At 35.9% G+C, this 16,115-nt stretch overlaps 3 protein-coding genes across 3 annotated transcripts; all 3 read left to right on the top strand.

The window, feature by feature from the left end:
• The first annotated feature begins 901 nt into the window (after positions 1–901).
• LOC114169399 (cytosolic sulfotransferase 15-like) lies at positions 902–1,885 on the top strand. Its single transcript, XM_028054541.1, has one exon. It carries the CDS (start codon positions 902–904, stop codon positions 1,883–1,885), a length of 984 nt encoding a protein of 327 aa, XP_027910342.1.
• A 2,819-nt stretch (positions 1,886–4,704) lies between these two features.
• Positions 4,705–6,051, top strand: LOC114169400. The gene has a single exon (XM_028054543.1). The coding sequence runs from the start codon at positions 4,705–4,707 to the stop codon at positions 6,049–6,051; it is 1,347 nt and encodes a 448-aa protein (XP_027910344.1).
• A 1,518-nt stretch (positions 6,052–7,569) lies between these two features.
• On the top strand, positions 7,570–8,469 carry LOC114169401 (uncharacterized mitochondrial protein AtMg00810-like). Its single transcript, XM_028054544.1, has one exon. The coding sequence runs from the start codon at positions 7,570–7,572 to the stop codon at positions 8,467–8,469; it is 900 nt and encodes a 299-aa protein (XP_027910345.1).
• Positions 8,470–16,115: the final 7,646 nt, after the last annotated feature.

A 16,115-nucleotide genomic window follows, 5' to 3' on the forward strand; every position in this document is an offset into this window, starting at 1 on the left:
ATTAACTATGAACTTTTATAAAATTCAATGTTTATTAATTATTTTTAACTGGGTTAACATAACAAAATTCTCTATATTAAAGAAACAAACAATATTTTAATATATGAAATTATTAATTATAAAAACATAAAATTAGTAATATAAGAAATTTAATTTAATAGATATAAAGACGTAAAGACATAAAACAAACAAAATATTTTGTAGTTAGAGATATTTTATGTTCGAAACGATCGTAGACATAAAAGACAAAGAGGATATTTCTGTCTTTAAAAAGTATGTTATATGAATTTTTTTTTATTATAATTAATAGAGTTAATTATTAGACTTCATCATAAATGTAATGGAATGAAGGATCATTATACCTTAAATAATATCTTTAAGAGACATTAACATTTCCCTTATAATCACTAGGGTAATTGTAGTTCTTATTTGTACCAATTTTTTAAATATGCATAATAATAGTTTTTTTTTAAAGTTTAACAATTATAATATAAAAAGTAAAATTAGAATTATGAAATATAGAAAAAAATAATAATACTCTTTTGCATATAGTTATAAATAATAATTACAATTTATTTTATATTTATTTTAATGACAAAAGTAAAATTTTAATGTAACAATTTTATCTATTAAATCATTTTTCTATCTTTTACATCAAATACATTATTCAGAAACTTTCACAGACAATACTAACAAATATATTTACTTTCGTCTCTCAATTCTTAAAATAAACAATCTCACTTTTCCATTTTTATTTCCTCAAGTTCATCAAGTTACTCTCCTTCGTATTTATCTTCAGAAACAAACACATCACCAAACACTGCTATAAAAGCTATCTCGTGCTAACATATATTTCATCCAATTCTACTCACAAGTCACCATTCATATTCTAGCTACTCCAATGGCTTTGGCAAGTGACAAACAAACAAATGAAGCGAATGAGCTAATGCTCTCCCTTCCCAAGGAGATGGGTTTGAATGCAGGTCCCTATCTCCATCTATTTCAAGATTTTTGGTGTCCATCATTTTATTTTCAAGGAGTGATCAACTTTCAAAAACACTTTCATGCAAAAGACAGTGATGTTTTTCTTGCCACCTTTCCAAAATCAGGTACTACCTGGTTGAAAGCCCTTACTTTTCTCATTGTAAACCATCAACGTTTTTCCTCTTTTGAGAACCAACCATTACTTTCTTCCAATCCTCATGAACTTGTGTCTTCCCCTGAATTCATCTTGTCTCATGATTTGCATGACCAAATTCTTTCCCTCTCCAACATGAGTGAGCCAAGACTTTTTTCTACTCACTTACCATTTTCTGCATTACCTAAAACAATGACAGAGTCCAAGTGCAAGATCATTTATATATGCAGAAATCCATTTGATACTTTCGTTTCAGCATGGGAATTTTCTACTAAAATAAAGTCAGTGTCTTCTTCACCTGCATTCACATTCGAGGAAGCATTTGAAAAGTATTGCAATGGCATAACAGGGTTTGGTCCATGGTGGAATCATATGTTAGGTTACTGGAATGAGAGCATAACTAAACCAGACAAAGTTTTGTCCTTAAAGTATGAAGAGCTTAAAGAGGATACAGTGTTTCATGTGAAAAGAATTGTAGAGTTTTTGGACTCTCCTATCACTCAAGAAGGAGAGGGCACCACAGCGATTGAAAACATAATCAATTTATGCAGATTTGAGAAGATGAAGGATTTGGGAGTGAATAAATCAGGATATATACACAATATTGCAGAGAAGAAAAATTTCTTTCGGAAGGGTAAAATAGGAGATTGGAAAAATTACTTTTCTCCTTCAATGATAGAAAAGTTGTCCACAATCATTGAAGAAAAGTTAAGTGGATCAGGTTTATCATTTAAAGTGCATTCCTAGATTTCAATGATGTGACTACATAATGTTGTATTGTGTAGAACAATTGATGTTGGGATCTTTGCTTTTGCTAAATAAGGATGTGTTTTGATGCTTTTAATGAATAAGAACTATGTTTATCAAGTTCCAATTTCATGTCTGTTACTATCCTTCAACCATCACTCTAGTTTTGTATTAAGAGTTTGTACACTAAATATTATACCTTCTTTTACAGCGTCCCCATATAGAAAGAGAAGAAAAAAAATTTCCTTTATTTAGTGCATACTTTAACGTGAGTTTGGACCAGTATTAATTATTTTACACACAGCTTCTTATATTAATCAGAAACCATGTGAGATAAAATCATAATTTTAAATTGAAGAGAGTAACACCCCATTTAAATATTAACATAATCAAATGGAATATTACACAGGATAACAAGGGCTAATTTGCAGAGTATCAAGTCACTCCTTACAAATATCCAAGGTACTTGAAAATGAAATACTAGGACACACCACGATGCCAATAATTAGAGTTCGACAATGTTTAAAATAAATACTTAGAGGGCAGATAATACATGGGTCATAGCCCTAAAGTAAACTCTGAAAAGCGGGATCTGTTCTAACACGGACTAAGCAGCGGAACCTCCATCACCCTGATGACCACGGGGAGTTCTCGCATCTGCTCACATCAATAAATTGATGATCATCGCAAAAAGAGAAAATCACACACATAACAATCAAACAAACAAAGGGTAAGCTAGAATAGAAAACAGATTATCATGCAATCACATGCTATTACACAATCCAAGTAGTATATGTCATCCAAACATGTTATGACTTATCAAGCAATACACTAGACTCGACATGACTCATCTGGATACATATAATCTGGTCAGATTCAGCAGATGCTTGCACTTGTGGTGGATACCTCTGCTCATCCCCGAGCTGCTCACCCCCGAGCTAAGTGTTACAAGTGTTACAATGTCTCAACCCCCACACACAAGGTTAGCCCTTGATGAGTTTCAGGCCTCCTACTACTCTCACCACGAGAGTTAGTCCGCTCTAACTGACTCCTTAGAGTGTCAGGATGCAACCTTACCTTGAATCCTTACCAAATTATATAGATGGGACACCACCATGAACTCCCACTAACAGGGGTCATGGAATTACGTCCCGACCACTAAAGCACTACCATGAGGTCTCACCTAGAGGCTCATGGAATTACGCACTGACACAGACCAAACATACTCAATCAATAAAGTAATATTTATCATGCACATAACTCTCATGCCAACCTTTATAACCAAATCCTCATTCATATTCCATGTTGAATCCATTCCAACTCATCCTTCCCAATCCATGAATATAGAATTTCACCTCATACCAATACCATGTCATTTTGATACCAACCATTTCATTGAAATCACATGCCAAGATTTATCCAAGCTCATCATTCACAACTCATACACCCTCTTACTCATATACAATCACTCATCTCATGCTTTAACATAGCAATCCAACTTAACATCACATTATGCAAACGATTTAGGAATTTTAGAAATAAAACTGCAGCTTGTGTAAAGCTCAGAAAATTTTTGTATTTATATTCAAATTAAACATGATTGAATCAAGAACCAAATGAAACAAGAACCAGCTTTAGTGAATAACTATAAAGAAAGTTGTAAACCAAACAAGCAACAAAGGTCAATGTTGTCAACAACTAAACTACAATGATGTTGCGATAAAAACTGCTCTCATTACAGATCTCCGATTCAAGATCAGACCGGTCAAAGTCAACAAATATGCGTTAAGGGTCATCTGTTAACATATCAACTCGATCCAACGGTTAACGAATTAGTAACTTTCATTTTACGAAAAGTGTGCAGTGCTGTCAACAACCAAACTATAGTGATCTTGCGATAAAAATTGCTCTCACTACAGAGCTCTGATTCAAGATCGGACCAGTAAAAGTAAAAAAAAAACTATGTGTTAAGGGTCATTTGTTAAAATATCAGCTCGATCCAACGGTTAACGAAGTAGTAACTTTCATTTTACGAAATTACAGTGACATTGCGATAAAAATTGCTCTCATTATAGAGATCCGATTAAAGATCCGACCGGTCAAAGTCAAGAATTTTGTGTTAAGGATCAACTGTTAAAATTTCAGCTCGATCTAACAGTTAACGCAGTAGGAATATTCATTTTACGAAAAGTGTGCAATGCAGAAAAAGAGTAGCGCCACATCAATCAAACATACTCGCACACCATACATTTTTATTCGACCAACAGTCTCATTCAAGCATCACAACCATACAAACAGACCAAAAGTCGGCAAAATAACTTTAAATACATAAACCCTAGCTTCCCTTACCTGGAAAAAGCTAGCAGAATATCCCGACACCCAAGCAAGTGAGTATTACCGACCACGGTGCAAATTTACGATCTGTAAAACAGTGGAATAGATTCAAAATGGGTTACCATTGTTGAGATTTAAGTCAATGTGTATGGGCCTATGCATGGGGCATGGTTACGTGCATGGGTTTATTTTCCGCGTTTTCTGTTGAGTTTGTTACTTCTTTTTCAGTGTATATAAACACCACTGTTTTCATTCTTCAATAATATGAGAAAGTCTTCATTCTCTATCAGTAGCTCTCCCATTTACATGGTATCAAGAGCTCTTTACGATCCAAGGACGTGAGTTGTGTGTGCATGCAACCAAATTAGAAGCTGTGTGTAGTGCAGTTTAGTGAGAGTGCAAAGTGGAAGGAGTGGTGTCTTGGTTCGTAATCAAGAAAGGTTCCTGTGCATTCTTGATCTGGTTCGTGGTGTAGCATGGTCGATATGGGTGGGATGATACAAGGGGGTTTACCTATCTTTGATGGTAGCATGTTCAACGATTGGAAGATTAAGATGAATGCGATCTTCATCTTTCAAGATGTGGCTAAAGTTGTTGAGCATGGTGTTTCACCACCGGGTGCGAAGGCTACTGATGATGATAAGAAGGCTTACAAGATTCAACACAAGTTAGATGGAAAGGCAAGGTACTTGATCGATCAATGTGTTAGCTCACCGATCTTTAATAGGATTTCCATGGCGGGCACAACCAAAGAAGCGTGGGATATCTTGGTGGCTACGTATGGTGCGGGGGATAAACATAAGAAAGTGAAGCTGCAGGCTCTGCAAAGGCAATTTGAGTTCCTCATCATGGAAGAAAGTGACTCGGTGGTTGGGTTCCTCAACAAGATTCAAGAACTTGTTAACGACATGCGTTCTTGCGGTGACAAAGTGTCTGAACAGCATATCGTGAACCAGGTTTTGCGGTCACTTCCTCCAAGATTCGATCATCTTGTAATTACCATTGAAGAGACGAAAGATCTGGATGCACTAACCTTCCAAGAGCTGCAACATTCGCTCAAAGCCCACGAGTTGCGCATGTATGAGCAGAGATCCTATCAAGAGCAGGTTCTTCATGCAAGAACAAATGGAAAGCAGAAAAAAGATTCCAAGAAAGGATCTAAGACAAAGAAGAAGGGAGAGTCAGATGAGCAGAAGAATAAAGACCATAAACAAAATTCTGGAGAAGATAAAGAGAAGAAGTATGACAAGAAAAAAGTCAAGTATTATAACTGCCTAAAGTTCGGGCATTATGCACGAGACAGCTGGGATGGTGACGGAGCCAAGAACAGACCAAAGAAGAATGTGCGTGTTCATCTTGTAGAGGAAGAAAACTCTGATGAAGAGGTTGTCATGTTGATGGCTGAGACAGATGCAAAGCTCGACGGTGAAAATTTGTGGTACTTGGACTCTGGGTGCTCCACACACATGACCGGGAAGAAGGATTGGTTCGTGCAAATAAGGGATGTAAGTCAAGAAAAGATACGTTTTGCAGATAATAGTTCTCTCACAACAAAAGGAACTGGTAGAGTTGTGTTGCGAAACAGTGATGGCAAGGACGTGATAATTGAAAATGTTCTACATGTGCCCGGGTTGAAATCAAACCTTCTGAGCTTGGGCCAGTTGATGCAAAGAGGTTTCAAGATGACGCTTAAAGATAAATCCTTACGTGTCTTTGATCAAACTCAGAAGCTGGTTATACTTGTTGGTCTGTCCTCTAATCAGACCTTTCAGGTTAAGATGAATGCATTGAAGCACCAATGTTTTGCTGCTGTCAGTGACAAGTGCGAATAGTTGTGGCATCTCAGGTTTGGACATCTTAACTTTCGGGACTTGAGAGAACTTGAACAGAAGAAAATGGTAGTTGGTATTCCTCATATGTGTGTTCCAGACGAAGTATGTAGAGTGTATGGAGTGCAAGAAAACACGGAAAAAATTCAATAAAGAGGTATCTTCGAAAACTTCGGAGAAACTTGAGCTAATACATTCAGATATTTGCGATCCATTGCCGGTTGAAACACCTGGGGGTAGCAAGTACTTTATTACTTTTACAGATGATTACACGAGAATGTTATGGGTGTATTGCTTGCGAAAGAAGAGTGAAGCGTTTGAAGTGTTTGTGCGGTTCAAGTCACTGGTTGAAAATCAGTGTGGCAAGCAGTTGAAGAGGCTTCGTGTTGATGGTGGGGGAGAATTCAACTCTCTTGAATTCAAGAATTTATGTGCTGAAAATGGAATAGCTCATGAGGCAACACCACCATATACGCCGCAGCATAATGGTACTGCAGAAAGGAGGAATCGGACGCTACTTAACATGGTAAGGTGCATGCTCAAAAGCAAAGGTGTTCCAAAATATCTCTGGGGAGAAGCGGTTTCAACTGCTGCCTATGTTTTGAATCATTCACCAACAAAGAAGCTTGATGATATAACACCAGAGGAAGCCTGGTCTGGTCAGAAACCGGATGTAACTCATGTGAGAGTTTTTGGCTCTCTTTGTTATCACTGCATTCCAGATCAAACACGGAGCAAACTTGATGACAAAGGTGCTATGGCAGTCTTGATTGGCTATCACGTAACAGGTCGCTATAAATTGTTTGATCCAAACTCTTGAAAGGTAATCATATGTAGAAATGTGGTGGTTGACGAAGGCTCGTGTTGGAACTGGCAAGAAACGAGTCAAGAAACTCAATCAGGTACAACACCAACAATTTCACTAACTAATGATGTTGTAGGTGATGTAACAGTGCAGCAGGAGCCTCATGAACAAACTAGAAGATCACAGCGTGTTACTCAACCACCTACACGCTTCAAAGATTATGAAGTTTTCAATGATCTAGCAGTAACGGAGAATGGAAATTTCGTGCATTTCGCCCTGATAGCTGAGGCAAATCAGATAGAATTCTATGATGTTATTCGAGACACTCATTGGGTGCGAGCCATGGAGGAAGAGATTGAAGCCATAGAGAAAAACAAGATGTGGACACTGGTTGAACCACCACCAGACAGAAGACCAATCTCTCTGAAATGGGTCTATAAAATAAAAGCCAATCCTAAGGGTGAAATTGGAGGTACAAGGCGAGATTGGTCGCCAAATGATTCCTCCAGAAAGCAGGAGTTGACTATGGAAAAATCTATGCTCATGTGGCTCGATTGGAGACTGTTAGAATCATTGTTGCAATGGCAACGTGGGAGGGTTGGCCCTTGCACCAACTAGACGTGAAATCTGCCTTCTTGAATGGGTATTTAGAGGAGTAAATATATGTAACACAGCCATTGGGTTTCATAGTCAAAGGAGAAGAGCACAAGGTGTACATGCTTAATAAGGCACTTTACGGTCTTAAACAAGCTCCTAGAGCTTGGAACCATCGGATTAATCAGTTCTTGGAGAAGATTGGTTTTGTGAGATGTGTTTATGAACAAGGGGTGTACACCAAGTGCTGGAAAGATCAAGACAGAGAAGAGAAAATAATAGTATGTCTTTATGTGGATGATATGTTGTTGACTGGGAGCAAGCCAGAAGCAATTGCAGAGTTTAAGTCTCAAATGCATAGTGAATTTGAGATGAGTGATTTGGGAAGACTCAACTACTTCCTAGGAATTGAGTTTCAGTTCACAAAAGTTGGAACTATTATGCATCAGATGAAGTACTCACGTAATCTTCTCAATAGGTTCGGGATGAAGGATTGCAATGTTGCAGTAACTCCAACTGAAATGGGTCTCATATTAGAAAGGGGCACTGAGGAGGAAGATGTTGATCACACAGAGTTTCGAAGAATCATTGGGAGTCTGAGATACTTATGTAACACCAGAACCGATTTGAGCTATGGTGTTGGCATTGTTAGCAGACATATGCAGAGCCCGAAAATTAGCCATATGAATGTTGTGAAACGAATCTTACGTTATATGCGTGGAACGTGTAACCTTGGTATAATGTTTCCATGCAAGAAGCCAGGGGGTGAGATGAAGTTGGTGGGATTTGCAAATGCAGATTGGTGTGGTGACAGGGAAGACAGGAAAAGTACTGCAGGTCACATTTTTTACTATGGCGAAGGACCACTATCCTGGAATTCAGTCAAGGAACCCATGGTGGCTTTCTCCTCATGTGAAGCAGAGTATATAACTGTTGCGCAGGCTGCGTGTCAAGCCGCATGGCTTAGGATGCCGTTGAAGGAGCTGAATGCAATTGATCCAACCACCAACACTGTTTGTTGATAATAAGTCTGCAATAGACTTAGCTAAACACCCATCAGCTCATGGAAAAAGCAAACATATAGAGATGAAGTTTCATTTTTTTGAGAGAGCAGGTTAATGGCAAGACGCTTGAAGTAGAGCATTGTAACACAGAAGATCAGAAAATATCTTTACAAAGCCTTTGAAGGCTGCTAGATTTTGTAAACTTAGAGAGTCTCTGGGAATTGTTCGATTTTGACTTAAGGAGGCATGTTGAGATTTAAGTCAATGTGTATGGGCCTATGCATGGGGCATGGTTACGTGCATGGGTTTATTTTTCGCTTTTTCTATTGAGTATGTTACTTCTTTTTCAGTGTATATAAACACCACTGTTTTCATTCTTCAATAATATGAGAAAGTCTTCATTCTCTATCAGTAGCTCTCCCATTTACAACCATGGTGAACTCTAGTTAGAATCATGATTACAAAGCTAGGAATGAAAATGGTACGGTGGAAAATCAACTTACATGGATTGAAGAATGAGGTTGAGTTAACCCAAAGAAGGGTAAGACCCAAACCCTAGCAAAGCTTCTGTGGAGAGAAAAGGGAAGAGCGAGAGCACTGATTTTGGCAAGTGAGTGCAGAATGAGGAGCCTTGGCTGCTTTAGGGGCCTTGTCACCCTATGGACCAGCCTTTAGGCCCAACTGATTAGAGGCAGCCCTTAAAATTAAGAGCAGAAAATAATTAAGCCTTACAAAGAGGGCTAGGGGGAACGATAAAAGAAAAGGACATCATATAATTAAATGGGTAAATAGATTGTTTCAATCAGTATATAACAATTGTCAAAAATAAAAAGAAAAAACTCTATTAATACATAATCAGTAAAAAATAAAGGTAAATATATTTTTGGTCCCTTAACTTTCGGTGAATTTTGGAATTAGTCCATTTCCAAACTTTGGAACAATTTAGTCTTTCATCTTTCGAAATACGTGAATTTAATCCTTTTAATCAAATTTTGGTAGGTTTATTTGATGTTTCGTACGCATTTCAGAATTGTATTTGAGTTGTTTATACTGTTTGACACATTTTCGCTTTAATGTTAAGTCAAATACTATTATGAAACGCGCTTGAAATGTAAAATAAACTAAACAAAATTTGATTAAAAGGACTAAATCTACGTATTTCGAAAAATAAAAGAATAAATTGATCCAAAATTTCGAAATAAACTAATTTCAAAATTCACTGAAAGTTAAGGGACCAAAAACATATTTAACAAAAAAAAACAGAGAAATGAAATTGGGAATAAAACACAATTCACAGAAAAATCATTAATTGAGCATCAAGACATCTCTCTTATGTTGAGTTTTTATGTATCTTTTGTAAAATGGTCGGAATACTCAAAGTGTTCTTCAGTTTTATATTTGTTATTGCTGGTAATAAAAATAGTAGTTATAATTATAATATGAATAAGATTTATTGAAACATTTTTTCTTTTGCTATAACGTGTACCTTAATTTGAAACCGTGCTAAGATAATGCGTAACATTTGTAAATATTGACTTTGACCTAAACAATCATTTTTTATAACATATTATTCTTAATATTTATATAAATATTATTTTTAATTATTTATGATCGGAAATTGGATGAATATTTTCTAAAATAATATGGTTTCAATAAAGTTTTACAAACTTATTGGATATTGTAATAATTTTAATAAATCTTTTAAGTTAATTTTGTATCATATCAAATGTACTAAATTTTACAATATACAATAATGACATTTAATTAAAAAATTACATTTAGTATTAGGATTATATGTGTAATCATTATAAGTAAAATTAAAATTATATCCATTGGAAAATATTCTATTTTAAAAAATTAAATAAAAGCTATAAATATTTAAAATCTATTAAATATTTAAAAAATATCATCATATATATATATAGACCATTAGATAAAATGTTTATTTTATTTCTTTTTTAAAATTTAATTTAAAGTATGTAAAGTCACAATCCAATGATATTTAGATTGTTATATTAAAAAAACAAAAATTGTGATACAAAAGTAAGTTATAACTTTTAATTATGTATACTTTCCATTTGGTGGCATTTGGTCACATAAGTAGAAATTAAAAAGGTTAAAATGGAATAAGTGGATAGATATGATCCATCCAATCCAGTGTCATCTTGAACTTTTAAGTACACATACATATCTGTAAATAAAAAAATAAAAATCGGATATTTCTAATAGAATTTCTTCCACTAATAATAGTAAAAAATTTTACACATTATTAGATCCTTAGAAATTTCAAAAATAGTACTCCATCATCACGCTCTGCGCAAACATATCACCTGTCACTGACATAAATCATCACCACTCTTTTGTTTTATTTTCTAGCAAATATTCTTTTCGATTACCTATGATCAGTTTAAATACATGCATAGACCCGTGAGGTGGAATCATGAAAATTTCGCAACAAAGCACAAACTTTAATGTTGTGTTTGGTTCTACTTAAAACTGTTCAGCAAGAAAAGAATAAAATAAAAGGCACGGATTTGTCTTGTTTGATTGGGATTTGGATATTTTTGTTGAATTTGTTGTTATTGTTTTTTATTATTTTTTCAAAATATATTAATTATTACTGATATTTTAAAATATATTAATAAAATATTTAAAATATTAAAACAATATATTTTTAATGTTAAAAATAATAAAAAAATATATTTTTAATGTTCAAAAATAAAAAATAAAAAATAGTACAGAATTTGAAGTCGGTTTGGTTGTATTCATTTGCAATGCACTGACGAAAAAGCGAGAGGATGGGTTGATATGAAAATCGACTTTACAGTTTTGTCCTCTCTCTAATTCATGGAAATCCATGATAGTAGAACCGTTAAAGTGAATCACATATGTGGGTCCATTCAGTCTATTATGAGTCTGGGTCAGGTTGAGTTAATTTTTTTTTTACAAATATTAGCACGAGTTAATATTTGACTCGGTCCACCAAGAATCCAGTTCATCCAGATTAATCGTCTGGTGAGCTGGATTGGTTCACTAACCTGTATGGTCACACACATTATGTTGGGTTTTGCAATGTTGGGTTATTTTTTTAACCAAACACATTAGTGGATTGGCAAATGGAAATCTAGTTTCAATTTCAAATAGATGGGGATAAAGAAAATGTTGAAGAGATGAAAATATTGTGGATTTATCCATTCAGGACTATAATATTATAGTTGAATAAATAACAAGAATGTTTTGATCTTAAATAGTAATTTGTTTTTTTTTTTAAATTTTGGTTTGTATTGGAGTTTAACAACATTTTGGATTGTATTTAAATTGTATTGAAGTTTATTTAAATTTTAATCCAAATTATAATTTATGACTTACGAAAAAAAATTATATTTTATTTGAATTAAGTGGACTAGTGAGCCAACCCATTTAATCCACCAACCTGTGGTGGACCGAGCCGGGTTCGAAATTTTTTGGCTCGCTTATAAGTGAGTCGGGTTGGGTTTGCCCACTTAGTGGCCAATCCGTGGTGGGTCAGGTCGGGCCGAACATGGTGACTATTTTGACAACTCTACATGATAATGCATATATTCCCTACAAAGCGTTACTAGATTCCATTGTAATAAGGATTTGTGCAATGTGGGTGGTGACGTGCTCATGGTTTTTTTTTTTTTTTTGATAGGCAAAGTATAAGTGTTTATATATATAATGGAGTACCTGGGGTACTCTAACCCGTATACAAAAATATATATAAAGTGTTCCCAGTCATTCTATCTTTATATATCAAGGTTAATGACATGTATATTTGGTATTAAAGATCCACACCAACCAAACAAATAAAGGTGTTTCTATCACATCTATAACTCATAAAGCAAAATAGATTTATGTGTGCATTAGGGAAGCATATTCAATAAAGCATACAAGAATTGTGTTGCTATACTCCCTACATCTTTCCACACCTATAATTTATGTGGTTGGTTTACCATTCATCACTTTCTCTTAGCTATGATTCCAGGACTTTGATCAAATTATTCAACTGTTTTTGTTTCCATATAGAGGTTTCACATGGTGCTCTTGGAAACACATTGCATATTTCTTCTGTCACATCAATATCCCTCGTTCATTGCTTGTTGTTTTCCTGATTATGCCTTCGACCTGTGTTCATCCCAGCTGTGAGTGTTTTAACAATCACCCTTTGACATTGTAATAGCATGCCTTCTCCTTGTTTTGGGTAGTTTTTGATTGCCCATTCTTCTAGTCCCTTCTGCCCTTTATATCCACACTTGTATACAAACAAACCTGGAATATATTTGTTAAAATTCAACCCCTCCCCCTCCCTCCTGCCTTCCATCTAACCACCCACCCCACAAATGTTCTTACCTTTGTAGTCCAATATTTCTATGGTTTGCTATGTTATAGATCTGATGGAGTGTATAGGACACATGCACCAATCCGAAAAAGAGAAGCTTACCTTAGTGCTTTTATGTTTCATCCATGCCCACACTCTTAGTTGAGTCATACAAAATATTTCTTCTGCATCAGATATGGCGTTGCTAAACACAACATTGTTCCTATGTTTCCATATACTCCACATGATAGCCACCCATACCCCCTTCCAAATTTTCATTTCCTTTATGGTTGAGTTCCAATACATGGAAATGTAGAAAGCTTTCGTAAGGCTGATTATAGTGGACAATCAAGATCCTTACCCATTTGTTGCACATGTTCCAGACTTTAGAGACAACTTTACAATCAAAGAACAAATGACTTACGCTTTCTTCTTGCTCTCCACAAAGGGCATAACCATAATTATTCAATAAAACTCTTCTACATCTAAGGTTTACCTTTGTAGGTACTCCCTTTAACATAACACGCTATGCAAAAAAAATTACTGATGGAATAACTTTAACCTTCCATAGGCTTTGAAAGAATGGAAGTTGTTCTCCATTGCAGATGCCTTGTATATTTTCATATATTGATTTAACTGTATATTCCTTATCTTTCCGATCCATCCATCGTAAACTATCATGGTTGTTTTTATTACCTGTGGGTGGGTATAGGCTAAGAAGCATTTAATTGTACGTGAGAGTTTTGTTGCATAAATTTAAACGAGTAGTTTATATAGCAGCAGTTTTTCAATTTTAGAGTTGAAAGGTCACAAGTTAATGATTATAATTGTGTTATGTTTTGTAATAACTATGATATCTTGATGCAGTCGTTGGTTCGGAGATGAAAAATCAAAATTAAATCTTAGTATTTAATTGAGCAGGACAAATATATAAATAAATGAGAAAAAGAAATAAATCAGTATACTCGCATAATTGACTTGTTCTCAACACATTTTCAAAACAGGTTTTGACTGTTCCAATTTTTAAGATAAAGATTACATTTGTTGTGAGTTCTAATTCAGTGTTACCATTTTTGTTGTAGTGCTGATTTAAAGCACTGAAAATTAGGTATAAGATTAATTCTCATTGTCACATATTTATAATGAAAAATAGTTTATGTGCATAAAAAATACATATTATTGAATCAAATAGTTTAAGAATCACATTTAATTATTTGTACTCCTATTTATTATTTCTATTTTATTATTTAACTTTTTTATCAAGTTCAATGTTCAATCGTACAAATTCTTAATGTAAAAACTTATTTTTTATTTATTTTCTTTACCTTTAACTTTTGTTTTACATAATTTTTTTTTTGTTTTACTAAAAGTATTTTCATTATTTCTCGTATTTATCAAGTTGAATTTCCAAGATAATTTTTCTTTCATCAAAGCCTTTATTATATTTTCTTTTAATTTGTGAGATTTCATTCAAACAATACACGAAATGGTTTATAGGGAGAATGTTTGAATGTTTTTAATTATTTTTCGATATTTTTATTTATTATTTACTTTTTTGTGTGTGTAGTGTAAGGCCCCTTTTTATTTTCTGCCCTAAAAGTTAGTGGGCTGCCCTTGTAAGTGGACCTAAGGCCGGCCCAACAAATAAAGTCTTAGGGTCTGCCCTAAACACTTCACTTCTTGTCATTTCAGAAAAATCGCTATCCTTGCATTAGAGCCGCAGCCGTCTTCTACCTCTGCTAGGGTTTGGGGACCATCGTGAGCACGCCGGTTCGAACCCGTTTCCCTTCCTACGTAAGTGCTTCTTCCATTTGTGTCTGTTTTCCCCCACTGTTACCCTAAACAACTAATGTTTCCGCTGTTGGTCATGGCTTCCAGCTCTTGGAGTTGCCTCTTGAGGATTGCGTTCCACTGTTTAGGGTCAAGCTCGTGTCGGGTTGTTTTGCTAGCTCGTTTCAGGTAAGGGAAGCTAGAACCCTTCGGTTTGTTTGGTACGAGTTTGCTATTTTATGTGGTTAGTGACCTCCTTGTGTTTGCCGGTTGATATGGATGTATGATACGGTTGGATTGTTGCTTGTGGTACGTATTTGCGTCTGTTGCAGGTGAAAACAGTGGCAGGCACTGATAAACTCGCCCAAGCGAGCTAGTCTCACCTAGGCGAGGTTAACAGAGGCTCGCCTAAGCCTTTTTCTCTACGAATGGTCGCCCAGGCGACCCACTGTGGCTTTTGAGCGAGCAGGCAACTCGCCCAGGCAAGAGGGATCTCGCCTAAGCGAGATCCCGCGTTGCTCATGCCCCTGTTCTTGTGCCCTCGCCTAGGCGGAGGAGGGGGGGGCTCGCCTGAGCGAGACTGTCTCGCCTGAGCGAGACCCCTCAGCCTGAGCGAGGTGTTGGGCGAGACAGTGCTGTGTTTGGATGTCTGTTGGTTCCTTAATGATCTGTTTTGGTTGAGTATGATTGTATGATGAGTGATATGTATAAAATGGAGCATGAAGTATATTTGGCATGATTCATGAATTGTAGATGATGGGTTGGTATGAGAATTGGCACGTGAATTAAATGAGACGGATAACATTAAAGTGGCATGATAACATGATGAGTTGGATCTTATGTACATGGATAAACTATGAGGTGTTGGAATGAGTGGGGCCTGGATCTTGAAAGGCGTTGGCTTCAAAGGTTGGTACGAGTGATGTATATCTATGCGTGGTAATTATTATTTTTGGTTATGTGAATGAGGTCGATCGGTCTCAGTGCATAATTCCTTGGGGTCTCTAGGTGGGACTTTCAGGGTTGCGCTTCAGTGGTCGGGACGTCATCCCATGGCCCCTGTTAGTGGGTGTCTATGGTGGTGCCCCATCTGTATAACTATGTAAGGATTCAAGTTAAGGTTGCATCTTGACACTCTAAGGAGTCAGTTAGTCTCACTTAGAGCGGACTGACTCCTGTGGTGAGAGTAGCAGGAGGCCTGAAATTCATTAAGGGCTGACCTTGTGGTGAGGGAAAATTGATTTATCGTAACACTTGTAACACATAGCTCGGAGATGAGCAGCTCAGGGTCGAGCAGAGGTATCCACCACAAGTGCAAGCATCCGCTGAATCCGACTAAGTTATACGTATCCGGATGAGTCGAGTCGTGTCGTAGTGTATCGTTTGGAAGGTCGTAACATGCTTGGTTGTGGTATGAATATTGGATGGTGAAAATATAATTGACTGTATGATGAATATGTTATTGGCTCTAGCTTACCCTGTTTGTTGTGTGATTGTCTTGTATGTGGTTCTTCTTTCTTGCGACGATCATCAATTCGATTGATGGGAGCAGATG

Source organism: Vigna unguiculata, chromosome 11 (assembly GCF_004118075.2).
Source record: "Vigna unguiculata cultivar IT97K-499-35 chromosome 11, ASM411807v1, whole genome shotgun sequence".
Taxonomy (NCBI): Eukaryota; Viridiplantae; Streptophyta; class Magnoliopsida; order Fabales; family Fabaceae; genus Vigna; species Vigna unguiculata.